Below are 17,247 nucleotides of genomic sequence, written 5' to 3'. Positions count from 1 at the left end.
ATTTTTATTATTATAGTGGATCAAAGTGTCGTCTTTAGGTTAGACTATTGCCTACTATCGGTTAGGAACAACATGATCTCCAAAAATATAACGTAGTAATGAGCTCCAGAAGGTTTACGTAGATAGGTGCGTTTTTCCCAAAAGTGAGTTTTTTGAGATCGAACCGCAAGTGAGTCACACTGCGAGGAGACTCCCATAGACAGAAGTTGCAAACATAAGGTGCCAGACCGGTGCCAGTTTGGCTGATTGCAAGTATGTCTTTATCATCGATTCGGTGACCACTATTAGTTTCGTAAACTTAATGGATTTAATAAATATCTTTAACATTAAATGTGATCGTGTCATGTTGGGTAAAATTCTTCCATCTGTGCTGTCTGTGCATCCACCTTTTCAAATACAATTAAGAAATTTTCATAATAATTGTATTTGATAAGGTATTGACATCATTTTGACGTGAGCAAAAATTAAAAAAATATAAAGTAATCGGAATTATTTTAAATTCGCGCCATTTTTAGTACGTGATGATGCGGCTAGATGGCTTCAGCTAGAATTTCATTGCCAACCATTATGTTCCGCTTCTATAAAAGTGTTATTCTAGGCGAGAACCTAAATCTGACGGAAATTTTTGAAAATTTTCCAAAATTTGTAAATTTTTTTTTACGAGTTAAACTTCGTCAGAACTATCATTTATTATTCGATTCACACCTGAAGTTAAATATAAAAAAAACAAATGGGTAGTATTGGGGAAAAATTTTAGTGTTATTATAATTTGTTTACAAATACTATTAGTTAATTAATTAATCTAATAAATTAGCCGAACTTATAGTCTTCAATAAACTGCAGTATTTTCAAATTGTCATATTCATCCTCCAGTTGTCTTCTCTTCCTGCCAATAAACGCAGTGGCAGTCGTTCCCCCATTCATCATTGTTCCATTATTAGTCTTGTTTTTGAGCGCTTGTATGAGTTTCTAAAAACCGCAATTTTGAAATTTGCATTTTTGAACAGTCTCGAAGTCGCTCACCAAAACTAATTTGATGAGAAAGACAGCAAAAGTCAGAAAACCGATCGTCATTAAAGCCCCTTCGTTTGAGGGAAAATCCATTTCGTGGTCATGTCCCCGAGCTTCCACCAAATCATCGTCCGATGATCTCCAGAGACTTCCCATGCGTTCGTCTATTATTAAAAAAATTAATCGGGAAGTAAAAATTATGGTATTACATTATTACCGATATTTGCTAGCAGATTGTCTCTCAGGTTTGTGAGTAGTGAAATTTTGCTCTTGAGGGACTTTTTAGCGTTGTGAGTTAAAGTTTGTTGGATGGTGTTCAAGAGAGGCATAAATCCGGAATTAGTCTCTTCAGTTTTGCTTTTTGTTTTGTTGATTTGCTTTGGTGCCTCTGTGAATTCTTCGGGTGCTTTCAACGTGTTTTCAGTTTTGAGGTCCATTCTTTTGTTTATTTGGGGCGTAGTTGTTAAGGGTTGAATAGTTGTCATTAAATCTTTGTAGTTTGGGGTAGTAGTGCTGTGCATTTTTGGTGTTGCTTTTAACATTTTGTAATTGGCGGGTGTGGTGGTTGTTGAAAATTTTTTATCGTGAAAACTGACTTTAGGGGAACCTGCAAACAACTGTGAATTTTGAATATTTGTTTTTTTGGTGTTACCAAAAATGAATTGTGGTGGCTTCTTGTTGGGCACTTGAGGGATTTCCACCCACGCACTTTTTACCGAATTTGGGTAAATAAATTCAAAAATTAAATTTATCACTAGTAGGTGCCACATTTCTGGATGGTGTTAACAGTCGCACTGAGATCATAAAACTGTTAAGTGTGACAGAGTTTAGAAGTTAGTGCAGTTAAGATTCTGTTAGAATTTTTATGCAAAATCTTGGAGCAGAAAATCGCTTGATGGAACTAAGTGGGATTTGCAATAAAAAATCATTCATATTTTTTGGCTGGACGTTTAGTGCAACGTGCGGATGTTACATTGTTAATTTTTCAGACATGCCTGCAGCATTCATTCATTTCATCCAAATTTTTCGTTTTAGAATTTTATGGGTGTGTAAAGACTATACACATTCATGTACAATGGGGAATGTAATAAGTTTTTCGGCACATAATCTTTTTACAAACCCTAGCACCACATCTGACTGAGTGAATTTTTACTCATAGCTTACATAACAAAAGGAAGCTTATTCCCACACACAAACCATCGTGAACTAACCCACAGCTATACATATTCAGGTAAAGAAACAAATTAAATCATAAAAAAAATTAAAGCGTTTATTATAAACTTAATATTATCACTGTAAACACAATTACAACAAAAAATCAAATATACACGTGCAAAACATTAAATAGTAACAATTATTGTATCACAATTGATTTAAAGCCTTGTAACCACTAACAAATAATCATCTACGTAATCTTGATTTATCACTGATGATATAAGTTGATTTTTTTTTCTTGCCCTCTTAAGACCAAAAATCCGTCTCTCCTTTCGTTAAAATTCAGTTCTTGCCAATTACTTTTCTTTCATCGTCCCCAATGAGAAATAATTTTACTTTCTTTAGCGTGAAATCATCCCTTTTCTTAATTCGTATTTGGTTTCCCATTTCGATAAAATGCAAACTGGTAACTGACAACGAAATTAACCTTCCTTTTTGTTAGGCACAGCGATAGCGTCCATAATAAATTCACTTCTCGTTTTAAAAATTCTTGTCTTCCCTCCAAGTAAAAACAAATCATAGACTTTTTATCTTGAGGACATTAAATGTTTTCTTCCTTACTTCGTTCTTCTCTCTCAATGACAACGAATTTCGAAATGAAAAACGAACAAATTCCAAATGACCTTTTCTCATTTTTCCCAAAACGACGAATCTTCTTTCTTCGCGTCGTAAACAGTGCATGCTCTTCCTCATTCGTGACCATTATGACGGAATCTGTTCCCTTTTGTGATGCAAATCCATTCCTTTTTTCCCCCTTAAGCAGAAGATAAACTCGTTTGTTGTAGTACAACAAAATTTTCCTTGTTCCCCTGCAAATAAAAAGCAAGATTAGTATTGAAGATAAATTCAAAAGAATTATTACACACCAATGAATAAAAATCGGCGACATATCCAGCATCCCTTTGCCTCTGCGAACGGTTGAAGTTTCTTTATTTTTGTTATAGCTGTAAAATACTGAATTTTCCATTTCTTGAAAGAAATTAAGAGATTAAAGAAAAACCTCCGTTTCTAAAATACTCTTAATTTTAATTTTCTTGTCCTCTTCTTTCTTCATTCTTCGATGGAAAGTAGTCCCTCTTTCACGTTCTTTCTTCACATATTCACGGCAGTGAATTGAAGTATTTAGTAGTAGCGAAGCCCCTTTCTAAATCTTTCGAAAGCAAGTGGTCTAATTTTTTTTGGCTACAAGTGATCCTTTTCTTCCTTCATCTGTTGGGGGCGAGTGGTCCTCTTGACTTTTTTCTTTTTCTTAATTCTCGGCGACTTAGGTTGTTTTCCTTCTTCCTTCATATCTCTGCGGTGAGTGGCTTCCTCTTCTCTTCTCTTTCTTCTTCGTAGATCTTACTTCGTCAACGTTTAAATCCATTCATTTTTACCTATATCGGTGCAGTTACTTCTTTCGTCTTCAAAGTATTCTTTATAACAGCACTGCAACAGAAGATATTGTTTGCTGTGAACAAAAACAAGACTACGTTAATATTGAATATCAACCAAGAACAATTAATACTCACCATTAAATATAAAAAGTTGATCCATTCTGCAAATGTGTTGACATATGTTAAATCAAACGCATCTCTTTTTCAAATTTTTCTAGAATAGAAATTATTTATATACATTTGAGAAAAGTATTATTCCCCTTCTTTATTCAACACTCAGTGACGAGTGGCCGCTTCTTCATCCATTCGCGGCGAGTGATCCTCTTCTTTCTTCATCCCTCGGCGACGTGTGGTCCTCTTCTTTCTTCATCCCTCGAAACAAACGACGTCCTCTTTTTCTGAAATAGAAATCTTTTATACACATTTTGGCGGTAAGTAGACCCCTTCTTTCTTCGTCCATCGGCGGCGAGTGGTCCTCTTCTTTCTTCGTCCATCGGCGGCGAGTGGTCCTCTTCTTTCTTCGTCCATCGGCGGCAAGTGGTCCTCTTCTTTCTTCATCCATCGGCGGCAAGTGGTCCTCTTCTTTCTTCATCCATCGGCGGCAAGTGGTCCTCTTCTTTCTTTATCCATCGGCGGCGAGTGGTCCTCTTCTTTCTTCATCCATCGGCGGCGAGTGGTCCTCTTCTTTCTTTATCCATCGGCGGCGAGTGGTCCTCTTCTTTCTTCATCCATCGGCGGCGAGTGGTCCTCTTCTTTCTTCGTCCATCGGCGGCGAGTGGTCCTCTTCTTTTTTCTTCCCTCGGCGGCGAATGGTCCTCTTCTTTCTTCATCCCTCGGCGGCGAGTGATCCTCTTCATTCTTCATCCCTCGGTGGTGAATGGTCCTCTTCCTTTCTTCATCCCTCAAAACAAACGTCGTCCTCTTTTTCTAAAATAGAAATCTTTTATACACATTTTGGCGGTAAGTAGACCCCTTCTTTCTTCGTCCATCGGCGGCGAGTGGTCCTCTTCTTTCTTCGTCCATCGGCGGCGAGTGGTCCTTTTCTTTCTTCATCCATCGGCGGCGAGTGGTCCTCTTCTTTCTTCATCCCTCGGCGGCGAGTGATCCTCTTCATTCTTCATCCCTCGGTGGTGAATGGTCCTCTTCCTTTCTTCATCCCTCGAAACAAACGTCGTCCTCTTTTTCTAAAATAGAAATCTTTTATACACATTTTGGCGGTAAGTAGACCCCTTCTTTCTTCGTCCATCGGCGGCAAGTGATCCTCTTCTTTCTTCATCCCTCGGCGGCAAGTGGTCCTCTTCATTCTTCATCCCTCGGCGGTGAGTGGTCCTCTTCCTTTCTTCAACCCTCGAAACAAACGACGGCCTTTTTTTCTAAATAGAAATCTTTTATACACATTTTGGCGGTAAGTAGACCCCTTCTTTCTTCGTCCATCGGCGGCGAGTGTCCTCTTCTTTCTTCGTCCATCGGCGGCGAGTGTCCTCTTCTTTCTTCGTCCATCGGCGGCGAGTGGTCCTCTTCTTTCTTCATCCAACGTCGGCGAGTGGTCCTCTTCTTTCTTCGTCCAACGTCGTCGAATGATCCTCTTTCTTCGTCCAACGTCGTCGAATGATCCTCTTTCTTCATCCCTCGAAACAAACGACGTCCTCTTTTTCTAAAATAGAAATCTTTTATACACATTTTGGCGGTAAGTAGACCCCCTTCTTTCTTCGTCCACCAGCGGCGAGTGGTCCTCCTCTTCTTTCTTCTTCCCTCGGTGGCAAGTGGTCCCCTTCTTTCTTCATCCCTCGGTGGCGAGTGGTCCTCTTCTTTCTTCATCCCTCGGCGGTGAGTGGTCCTCTTCCTTTCTTCATCCCTCGAAACAAACGACGTCCTCTTTTTCTAAAATAGAAATCTTTTATACACATTTTGGCGGTAAGTAGACCCCCTTCTTTCTTCGTCCACCAGCGGCGAGTGGTCCTCCTCTTCTTTCTTCTTCCCTCGGTGGCAAGTGGTCCCCTTCTTTCTTCATCCCTCGGTGGCGAGTGGTCCTCTTCTTTCTTCATCCATAGACAGCGAGTGATCCTCTTCTTTCTTTATCCCTCGAAGAGTGGTCCTCTTCTTTCTTCATCCATAGACAGCGAGTGATCCTCTTCTTTCTTTATCCCTCGAAGAGTGGTCCTAAACCCTAAGCAGCGAGTGGTTTTTCTCTTATTTCTTCTACCCATGACACCTAATTTCCTCACTTTTCCCTGCGACGAAGTCTATTCTTGTTTTTTTCTGGTAACTGTAAAGCTACTTTCTTCACCTTTGACAAATTATTATTTAAATAGCACTGCAACAGAAGACATTGTGTTTGCTGAGGACAAAAAAAAAGAACACGTTAATAATAAATAACATCTGAAAATAATTATTACTCACTGTAAAATACAAATAGGTAATCCCATCCTTATCCTGGAAATATGTTGATTTCTGTTAAAACATGACGGCGATATTTTAGCGATATGTAGGCCTCTTCTTTCTTCAATGACGAGTGATTCATTCCCTTGACTTCTTTCATCCGGCGTTAACGAGTGGTTCTCTCCATTTTCGTTATCCGCCGCAACGAGTCTCCCCATTCTCAATAACGAGACTTCTTTTTCTATTCGCTCTGTGGACAAACAAATTGTTTCTTTTCCATCTATGGAGACAAATCCTAAACTTTTTCCCACCGTTGGCGTTGTCAAACTTTTCTTCATCCTTCTTTCACGACAAATTTTCTTCTAATCAATCGTTCTTAGTTCATAACAATAATGGCATTGCAATAGATGATATTTTCTTTGTTTGCTGAGGAAAACGATAACATGTTAATATTAAATACCAACTGAATGCAGTTACTACTCACTGTTAAATATAAATGGTCGATCTATCCTACATATCAACATGTTGATTTTTGTTGAAAAATGATATTCCCTTAATCTAAAATGGACATCATTTATACACGTTAAAAATGTTTCAACTCTATTCAGATAAACAAGGAGACAACAGCTCTACATTCTTCGCTTTTGCATCGTTTCTCATCTGGGAATGGCCTTTATTTGCTGCCTGTACTTCGGTGTTCATTTTCTACTCCTTCAAGCTTCGGCGAATGGCCCTCTTATTTTTATGATCCCTCGGCGGCGAGTGGTCCTTTTCTTTCTTCATCCCTCGGCGACGCGTGGTCCTCTTCTTTCTTCATCCTTAGGCAGCGAGTGGTCCTCTTCTTTTTTCATTCCTCGGCAGCGAGTGGTCCTCTTCTTTCTGCATCCCTCAGCAGCGAGTGGTCCTCTTTTTTCTTCGTTTCTCGGCGGCAAGTGGTCGTCTTCTTTCTTCATCCCTCGGCGGTGAGTGGACCTCTTCTTTGTTCCTCCATTGGTGCAAGTAGTTCTCTTCTTCTTTTCAACCGTCGATGGCAAGTGGTTCTCTCCTTCATCCTTTATTGGGAAGTAGCCCGTCTTTCTTCGTTCTTTGGCCTTTTCTTTCTTCTGTGAACCACATCTTCAAAAGTTTTTAAATCCAGTATCGTCTAGTCAATATCCATTAATTTTTATATTCTCAAGTCCACAATCCGCATTCGAACCACTGTTTACTGATTACTAGATACTGATTTACTCAGTCTTACTGTAAAACAATTTTATGAGAAACATATATTATTTTGTAATGTATAATACTTACCCTTGTGAAGATGCAAGCTCACAAATTTGACAATCATATTTAAAAAAAATGCGACGTCCATTATACCAAAAAAACTACTGTTGGACAACATGGTGCTGTAGAAGCCGAGTGTACGAATTGGTTATATATTATGCATGAATCCTGTTCTCCGGCTAGTTTCCTTTTGATCACTTTTATCTTTAAGGTGTCATGTTATAACATATCAATAAAAAAGATCAAATTACCCCAAGGTATGTTCCTCCTTTTATTCCTCTTTGTTGTAAAAAAAATGTTGAAGTGTGTTTGGGGAAAAGGGGGGCGCAATGAAAAATTATGTGGTGGATAGCAGACTGCAGGCTTGCTAGTTTTCAAAAATGAAGAACAGACGGTGTTTTGGTCTGCAACTGGTTTTACTTTTCACGCTAGATATGCACTAACCTGCGCTAGTAAAATATTTATTTGGCGGCACTCGGCTAGTGGTAACCCAAAATTAACTTTTTGAAATAAAATGTTCTAGAATTGTTTATCCTATTTTTAATACGGCGAGAATTCATCGTTTTCGTTCATTTAAAGAATTCTTCATGCAGTCAAGTAAAACGAAGGGTGTTCTGTATTCTAAAAACAAGTCCGGCAATTTTCGGTATTTCATAAGCTACCTAATAATCCTTTTGTAGATAAATTCAAAAACGAGCGTAGTAAGATTCCTTTCAAGAATGGTCAGTGAGTGTTGAGACGAAAAATCCGAAATATAATCCGAGTTTTCATTGTTGAGCTTGAGCAGATAGATTGGCTGGATTCTTCTATGGGAGTTATAAACGCCTAATATCCGCAAACTAATCACTTCTATAAAATATCAACGTTCACAACAAAGCAAAATTTATAGACTGATACTCAGTATGATGAAAATTAGATGATTCGATTCCTTATGTAATAAATCACGGGCGAAATTTACTTTTTCTGTAACTATTAAGTACCTGGACTAAGCTGGGTAAGTTGGTCGCAACCTTTAGAGATGAAACGGTGAAAAATTGTGACGTAACACGCTTATTTGAAGACACGGAACTGATGACATTGCTTTTCATTTTCTCTGCAGTTGGGTGATGCCAGTTTCTTTGGTTCTCACAACCTAATCTTAACAATCTACAACTTCGATTTCGACTCAACAATTAACGAAATAAAATGATACTCCGGTGTTTGTGTTGATGAAAAATTATGCCTCGAACTGAACACTGACGATTTCGATAATATTAACTGCGGTTTTCCGTTTAAAGTCGTTTTAAATCTTAAATTAGGAAGTTAACACGACGTAGTCATCTTCATGTGAATACGAGGGATGTTCCGAAACGAAATTAATTATTTTGATGTTCTAGAACAGTTGTAAAAATCCAAATAATTCACGAATACTTGCGACGATTTAATTATTCTGCAAGAAGTGGAAGTTCCGTGCCGGACTGCATATATCGTGTTATCCCATCTGTAAACAACGGATTTGATATCGCAAAATATGTAAATCAGACGATACTATTCGGTGTCCTCTCCAAATGACCCGTTAAATTAAATTAGATTTTTGTTAAGGTGTAGTTTCGTATTTTACGCAATGGAACCGACGAAATTCTTTTCCACACATCACCTGATTTTTTCCCAAAGTGGAGTTTCAAACATTGGTCGTTCGATGTATTTTCTGGAACTACTGTCTGTGATTTCGCGCACACCACAAAAAAGCAAATATTGTATTTGAAACCCGGAACCTCTTGCAGTAAGTTCTATAGAGGCATGTTGAACTCTTGTAGTTCTTTAGGTGTCGAAGGAATTTTCAATCTTTTCCTCGTAGAAACTTGTCTAAATTTCCCGAACAATTGTCACTTAATTTGGTTTGACTGTAAATATTTATGTAACTTAACGCCCTAACACAAATGTTGATACCACGCAAATATGTAATTTTAATACTCCAGGCAAACACAGGAACCGGAAATTGTCTCTTCGGATCGTACATTCTAAGACGATTCTTCCCTCATGTTCTTCCTAATCTTTGTATATTTTTTGTGATGAAAAGACGCTCCTAACAACGACAGTTTCGAATAGTTATTTACGATACTTGCGCCCTTTAAATTATGACGAATTGCGACAGTTTTGGCAATCAGTGTATGAAAACGTTCTTCACTAACCAAGCGGAATACTTATTTCTCTGACTCTCCGTAACTTTTCTCTACAAACCATTTTAGCTTTTCATTTTGTTACCTAGCGTTGTGAAACGGTGAATATTCATTAACCCTCGTTGATTTGATTGATGAACTGAACACGAATCACTCGATTTCTCCAAAAGTGGACTTTAAATTTAGCTCGTCCGATGTATTTTCTGCAACTACCGTCTGTGATTTCGCGCACAACACAAAAAGACAAGTATTATAAATTTGAAACCCGGAACCTGTTGCTCTGAAGAAGGCTGAATTCTCATGGTTCTGTAGGTGGTGAAGGAATTTCTATTTTCTACCTTTTCTTCGTAGAAACTCGTCCAAATTTCCCGAACAATTGTCACTTAATTTGGTTTGACTGTAAATATTTATGTAACTTAACGCCTTAACACAAATGTTGATACCACGCAAATATGTAAGAATTATAGTAATTTTAAGACTCCAGACGAAGAAACGACTGACACGAAGACGGGAACCGGAAATTGTCTCTTCGGATCTTGCATTCTAACACGATTCTTTCCTAATGTTCTTCAAAATCTCAGCCTTAATTTTGTGATGAGAAGACGCTCCTAACAACAATGATTGTTTCGAAAAGATATTTACGATACTTGCGCCCTTAAATATTATGACGAATTGCGACACTTTTGGCAATCAGCGTGTGAAAACGTTCTTCAGTAACGAAGCGGAATACTTAATTCTGACTCTCCGTAACTTTTTTCTACAAACCACTTTTAGCTTTTTCGTTTTGTTACCTAACGTTGTGAAACGATGAATATTCGTTAACCCTCGATGCTTTGATTGATGAACTGTATTTATTTGTAGAACCTAAATTGCGCAACTATCTCTGATCCTCCAATTCCAAACTTGCGACCTCGATGAGGTTTTGTACCGGATTCCTAATGATCCTTGGAGTTGTTTGAAATAACTGATAGATTTCTAGAAGGTCTTAATTTTAACACCGGCAACGTAACTAAATGATACTTGGCTTGTTTAAGTAATGGCAATTTCAGTAGGGATCCACAAAGCTGGTTGGTTGTTTCTTGATGTTGACAGACATTGTAAAATAACGGTAATAATATGCAGTAATTCCTTTTGGTTCAATGTTCTTCAGCAAAAAGGATGGAATATACGACTGAAGATCTAGAAATTCAAAGAATTTCGCACACAGAAATTCGGGAAAATTTGCTGCTTCGTGAGCTGTTCCGTTTTTTAACTTTAATTTCCCGTTTCAATTTTTTTTACGAACCACAAATACTACAGGAACTTATTTACTTATCTTGTTACGTAACTGGCATTTTGTCACATTTGGAAGCCTATGTACGATTAATAATGTACCTGTGCGTCACGATGATCCAGCGATTAAAAATTTTCGATGACGAGTGATTCCCACGTAAAAATTTTTTCATAAATTATGTACCTGATAATTGGCCGGAAGTCTTGAATTATCTTGGCTTTGTTCTCAAATTGACGAACTACCTTACTCCACGAAATACTTCTCGAATTGTGGGGCGAATGTGAATGTGGTTATCATTTTGGAAAACGTTAAAAAAGCGAAATGCGAAATGTTTCTACTGACTGCTCAACTTTCACGCCTAACTCCGTGGCTTGCATTTCAATATACTACTAATGTTGCTCCTCGTATTAAGATTTTATGAATATTTATGAAAATGTTTAGTTGTACCAGCTAAATTACGAAGCCCAGGGAAGCACTGTCTTCGTATACGGAATGCTATCTGCAAATATTCGTAACAATTCGCACAATAACCCATTACCTCAGACGTCGACGCTCCTCAAGAGTCTTCTCTTTGAAGTGCGAATAAATTAAACTGTGAAGATAGATACTGTGCGTGCGAGAAAAATTTTGATTTCATCCTGAAAAATATTTACATGGCAAAATTTTTACGATGAAATTTTCTAGGTGTTTCCTTGTCCTCTTGCATTTTATCTTCATTTAATAAAAAATCATTACTCTAATGTTTAAGTTACGAACATTTGCATTTTTAGTTTAGCCTTTAGTTTGTCCGTTACTTTTTAAAAAAATCAAACGTTTATCAAAGGTGACAATTATAATTAATGTTGCCTTCTTTATCCGTCCTAAAACGTACGTGATGTGGGATTTGAGTACGAATACCTGATTCCTGTGAGCTGTTGCTTTCTCCTCCTTTTATTAATTAATTTCAATTTCTATCTTTTTCCGCAAGATTTAAGAGATTTGTATTTACGTAACTTGAAATGAAAGATTAAAACATGCAAATAACTCCTTTTACCGCAGTCCTCAAATAAAAAACTCTCAGCTGGCCGCTTATGACCAGGAACAGCTACTTCTCGGATCTTGCTTATGATCACATTGACCTGACAAAATAACGAAAAACAACTCCAAACAAGCCACTCATGTGGCGGTTACAAGTTAGGACCAAATGGTACTTTACCGTTACTCGAACATCCGCAAAGAGTACAAGTGCAGTATGTCCACCAAAGTTCGAGCAAATAACGGAAAGTGTGCATCCATTTCCTCTTGTGATTATCGACAATTACGAGCTAGATCGTTGGCAGCTTTGGGAAACTGGAGAAGCTTCACTGCCAACCTACAGGAAAATTTCATCCACTAGCATTCATCCACACATAAGACTGGAGCACCGCTGTTAGATAATTTGTGAACTTCATCTCCTAGCGCCATTCAATGATGTTCACAAAAAATTAACGAGTGGTGATGGATCACAAGGGGTAGAAAATTTCAAGGAACGATACTTCATGGGTTTTACCACTCAGGTGCCGCCCTAGCCGTCTTTAGCGCAACGTGCATTCAACTCAGCTTAAGGTGTTCGTATTATGGGGGACTACCGGTCGTTTTCGAGTCGATAACCGTAACCAGCAGGCCTTCTCCTCTCACATGTAAATTCAAAATAATTAGTACACAGGAACAACAGGAGCAGAATAGTAATGCTACAAACTGATTGTCTTTTTCTTTTTTTTATTAATTCAATTTAAAAAACTTCAATTCTTTACATAAATATATTCAACTGTATATGATTCAACCTAAAGTTAATTTGTACAAAGAGTTAGTGATACATTACAAACCAAAAACGGGCACAATCCTGGCAACCAGGTTCGGACAGTTGGGCCCCCCAGGTGACTGCAATGAAAAAACTCCATAAAATCACAGAATATTATCACATCATCTTCTAAACTAGGCAATCAAATCAAGCTTTCGAAAATTGCACAAGTTTCATCTGGGACATAAATTGGTCTAAGCTACTGTTGACTTCCTGGCAGACGGTGTCGTCCCATCGCACGTCACTTGAACTGTCAATCTTCTGGGCAGTCTTGGCCTTGATGAACTCCCACTTCAGTCTTCTCTCTTGTTGCTTCATTTTTAATTCAGTTTCAGCCCGCGAGAGGGCGCTCGACAAAACAGCCTGAACGAGGAGATTTCTACGCTTTTGCAGTTTGCAATTTGTTTTCTTGAATTTTACTTTACTAATCCAATCACACAACGAATTAACTGTGGTTTCTTTGTGGCCAACCGAGCAACCCATAGGTTAAATATTTTCGAAAATTTTTCAAAATCTCCTCTTATCAGCGCTTTTAAATGAAATCTATTGATAACACACCTGCTACGCAGTTTCAAAAATGCAGAAATTCTCTGTTTTCGGCCGGAGGACAGGAACAAAGTGTTGCGCACAACTGCACTCCTCACTCCTCGGCGGACACCACAAAATAGCAATGGCGGATGACGTTGACGCTTTTATATTGAGATCGCGGCTGAAATTGTATTCCTACGCCGAGAGTTGAAAAGTAGTACCGCACAATTTTCCAGTTTTCGTGAAAACTGAATGACAAAATTGGTTTAGTCGGGAAAATTAAACCACCACTGATGACACCAAATCAACTATTGTACAAAAAGTTACCGCAATTATTGTTTTCGTGGAAATCTGGACAAAATTCGTCGGCGGAGAGTTGCAGAGAGACCACCTGACGTCATCAAAGTTCCGGCATTTTCCTCGTATTTTATTGACGAAAACTACTACGCTAAAATTCTGTCATTTATTTATTCCAGCCATAATATACAAAATTGTTAAATTCCGAGCTATTTTTGCACGTTCTACTTTGTTTTTAATGAGCCCCCACTTCATTTTAATTCGTAGTTTCTGTTTCATCAAATGACAAGGCAATAATTGGCACATTTTGTGTGTATTTTTTTGTTTACTTTTACTTTTCAGTTACTTTCATTCTCATTGTAAAATATTTGTTATAGCATATCATCTCGTTCAGTTATTTGGATTTATTAGATTATAACTATTCCTAGAAAATTCTGGAGACTATGGACTTTGCCAACTTTGCCACCACTTATGTGGTGAATGTTTAGAAAATTGGGAAAATACCTTTTTCAGTATTATTTAGAACTTTTAGATTGATTCAATTCCATGAAAATATGTTCAGAATAAAACAGCCGCATTTTTTTAGTCATTTATTTATTTCATAACCAGTTTACAACTTAGTAGAAAAATATCGGTGAAAAATTAACAAAAACAAGTCTACCAAGAAGACTTGTAATGTTTATTTAAAAAGTCACGTCTCCCAATACCGAAGACCAGATGCTCTTGATAGCAGAAGTTTCTGAAAGGAATAAAAAAAGCATTAAAACATCTGACATTACATTTCGTGTAACGTTTCTAAAGAACAATAAAAATTCAACGTCACACTTTCTTTGTCGCCTCAGCTAACGGTTTTTATGAATTGACTAGGTACCAGTGGCGGGGACGAAATGCGTCACTGGTTTGCTAAAAATTCTGTTTCGAAACATAGTTTATTATTGTTGTGGTACTGTAAAGTGATAACAAACAAAATATATTTTTGGGATAATATTTGATTTCATTTATTTTGTTTTTGTATTTCAACGATAAATAATTAATTGGAAAAACGCAAAAAGATGTGACCTACTTCTTAAAAATTGATTTAGCAAGGTGTTTGTGCAACAGAGAGTTAATTTAAAAATAGCTTATCTGCTCCTATATTAGCATGCAGGTAGTGCCGCCAATGGTCCTTGCTAACTAAGCAAGGGCAGATACTTGAAATTTCGTTTCTCTTCTCACCTTGAGGGGAGATAATGCATGGGTCGCTTGTAATCCCAAACTTCGTAGAAGGACAAGAGGGGTGAATTCCGAACTGTACAAATGGAAAAGTCCATGAACTACGAGCATCATGGGAACGTTGTGTTTCTGCCTTTCCGTTTCGTATTCTTTGAGATACAATAAGTTCCCTATGAATAGAGTAAAAAATTACTTCCTATATCGCCTCACCATAAAAAAATTCTTTTGTTAATTCATTAACGAATAACAATAGTTACATAATTATTTCGCAATAAACAGATTAGACGTAACACATACAAACAAAATTTCTTTTCTACATTAACATCTTGTTTTTTTCATTAACATGTCGAATCTTGTTTCAACAACTTACCCATTTTGCTACCTGAGTAAACCGCTTCGCCCAAAATCCTGTTCAAACAGATGATGTCACCGAACCCTAAATTTACCCCCTGGCCTGCCAAAGGGTGTATCCTATGGGCTGCATCTCTAGAGAAAACGTTTTATTTTATTCCGAGAAAGTTAAATCGAAATTCAAACAGTTATTACAAGGATACTTTATTCATTCAAATTTTGAAACTAGATCGACCTTGTGCAAATAAATAAATATTAACTTAACAGTTATTACAAGAAGGATACTTTATTCATTCAAATTTTGAAACTAGATCGACCTTGTGCAAATAAATAAATATTAACTTAAAAATAGTTTAAACTAAAAATGTATAATCGATCCGATCATCTGGTTTAGAGGATCATAAATCAGGCTATCTGGATTTTATAGCGAAATAAAAATCGTTTAAATAACCTGCTAATTATTAATTTTATTTACTATTTTATGAAGTTACCTATTTATTAAATAAATATGGCAAATAAGTTCTGTTTTTAGGTCAATACATTATTTTAAAACTGTAATGTTTGGAAATAACAGCCTCATGAAATGGGAATTTCCCAGAAACATTTTGAATACCTAACCCACCACAACAAGAAATGAGTTTGACTCAGGTGTATAGCTAACAAATAATGACAAACAAATTGTTACATTCAACATTCTTGTACCAGAAATTGCAACGAAGTTAAATCACAATTTCTTAGAACTTTCCTGAAGCATTATTATCTGGATATCTACAATGTTTTTGTTTATCAATTCCTGAAGAAAAATTTAATCTAAGAATGTTTGTAGTCGCAACTGTGTTCCATTTAACGCCTACTTAGTAATCAACTAAACCAATTTTCGCGAAAAGTCATGCATATCCCGACAAATTGATTTATTACAAACATACAGTAAATAATTTCAGAAATAGCACCAAACAATCGATCTATTTTGGGCCGCTGATCGCTTCTATTTTACTTACCCCACTAACGCCACTCCTTTCCCAACATAATTCGTGGCATGCCCTAGACCAAGAGGGAACATCGCCCTACTATTTATATCACAACCTAGAATTTTTGGCGGCAACTGAGTCACTGAACTTGACGGCAAGTCGAAAAATCGCACCAAATTATCAAAAGTTCGCATGGCTTGATCAACCAGCCCACTTTTAGGATAAACTTTCCACTTAAAATTGGAAAAAATGTAAATATGCGACCGTCAGTGGAAAAAATGACTTACTAGAGCCTCATTTATGGCATCCACAAATTCATTTTCGGGTAATTTGATCAGTTTTTTGGCGTGTTCGACATTTGTGGACCAAACCATAGATGACAAACCTTCGGTCAACTAAATAAAAAAATGTAAGAATAATGTATTATTTCTTATCGACTAACCGGAAGCAGTGCCAAAAACCCGCTGTTAGGTAGATGCCTCTGCCAAGCCACGACGTTGTCGAAATCCTAATAAAAATATTGAAGCAATTGGACAAGGCTAAAAAAGCATTTATTACTGTTTGGATCAACAGTTGCAAAATCTTTGATCTTTTTTCTGGTTTGGAAATGGGTCGATTCGTATTCTAAAATTACTTACTCGGTCGAATTATTTAGAAAATAAAAAGCAACCACAACTGTTGTCTGTAATTTTAAAAATATCTACAAACCTGTGGTAATTTTAAAGTCGCCACGATTCCCATGTGATTGTAGTTACTTGAAATGTGGTGAAAGCCCATTGATTTTCGCACAAGGGAGTTGGCACCGTCACAGCCCAACTGAAAATTTTAGAAATGACTACAAATTATGTTACAAAACAATTGCTTTGGCACGAAAGTTGGGCAAAATATTGATAAAGTTTAGAATTTGATTCCAAACTGATTCGATGAAAATTAAAAATAGAACCTTCCCTACTGCTAACAAGCAGAGGGGCCCATCTGTTAGTCGCGTGGTGTAAGCGCTTCGGTTAACACAATTTTTGGAAAAAAATATAAAATTATCTAGTTTAATTTTGAATTCTATTACTGTTAAAATTATTTCGTTTTGGTAACTCTTCAAAAACATATTTATTTCCCGGATAGCTTGTGTACAACTACAAAGTGTCGACATGATTAGTCAAATTATATAAATATTAGTGTGTATGTGGAATTTTTAAGCGGATAAATTAAACCTGCCTTCATTGGTTTATTTTATAATCTAATTCTGGTCTGGTAAAAACTGCCGAGCAAACACCAACGTTTTTCACTCGAAAATAATCGACTTAACAGTGTGTGAAATTAGCGGGAGCAAGTCCAAGAAATGAAATATTTGTCTAAGGTTTGATTTACAATCCTGGCAATAAATCGCGATTTTACG

At 37.0% G+C, this 17,247-nt stretch overlaps 2 protein-coding genes across 7 annotated transcripts; both read right to left on the bottom strand.

Annotated features, from left to right (window-relative positions):
* Window positions 1-735: 735 nt before the first annotated feature.
* On the bottom strand, window positions 736-13,193 carry LOC103313573 (uncharacterized protein). Of its 6 annotated transcripts, none has more exons than XM_008197149.3 (11): window positions 13,057-13,193; window positions 7,499-12,578; window positions 7,275-7,451; window positions 6,466-7,220; window positions 6,003-6,407; window positions 3,738-5,940; window positions 3,093-3,676; window positions 1,664-3,035; window positions 1,229-1,618; window positions 1,024-1,175; window positions 736-969 (listed from the first exon to the last, which is right to left on the bottom strand). In XM_008197149.3, the coding sequence occupies exons 8-11, from the start codon at window positions 1,779-1,781 to the stop codon at window positions 811-813; spliced, it is 819 nt and encodes a 272-aa protein (XP_008195371.1). In that variant the 5' UTR covers window positions 1,782-3,035; window positions 3,093-3,676; window positions 3,738-5,940; window positions 6,003-6,407; window positions 6,466-7,220; window positions 7,275-7,451; window positions 7,499-12,578; window positions 13,057-13,193; the 3' UTR covers window positions 736-810. The 6 variants fall into 6 exon arrangements, with proteins under 6 accessions (XP_008195371.1, XP_015837029.1, XP_064211540.1 ...); XM_015981543.2 differs by having other exon boundaries at window positions 1,229-3,035; window positions 3,093-3,195; window positions 3,244-3,676; XM_064355470.1 differs by having other exon boundaries at window positions 1,229-3,035; window positions 3,738-5,833; window positions 5,890-5,940.
* Window positions 13,194-13,891: 698 nt separating this feature from the next.
* Window positions 13,892-17,150, bottom strand: LOC103313568 (ubiquinone biosynthesis monooxygenase COQ6, mitochondrial). Its single transcript, XM_064355471.1, has 8 exons — window positions 17,067-17,150; window positions 16,563-16,670; window positions 16,297-16,362; window positions 16,142-16,249; window positions 15,885-16,087; window positions 14,906-15,021; window positions 14,539-14,705; window positions 13,892-14,062 (listed from the first exon to the last, which is right to left on the bottom strand). The coding sequence occupies exons 1-8, from the start codon at window positions 17,070-17,072 to the stop codon at window positions 14,015-14,017; spliced, it is 822 nt and encodes a 273-aa protein (XP_064211541.1). The 5' UTR covers window positions 17,073-17,150; the 3' UTR covers window positions 13,892-14,014.
* Between the last annotated feature and the right edge of the window lie 97 nt (window positions 17,151-17,247).

This window comes from Tribolium castaneum, chromosome 3 (genome assembly GCF_031307605.1).
Source record: "Tribolium castaneum strain GA2 chromosome 3, icTriCast1.1, whole genome shotgun sequence".
NCBI classification, from domain to species: domain Eukaryota; kingdom Metazoa; phylum Arthropoda; class Insecta; order Coleoptera; family Tenebrionidae; genus Tribolium; species Tribolium castaneum.
This window is presented reverse-complemented; position numbering and strand designations above follow the sequence as displayed.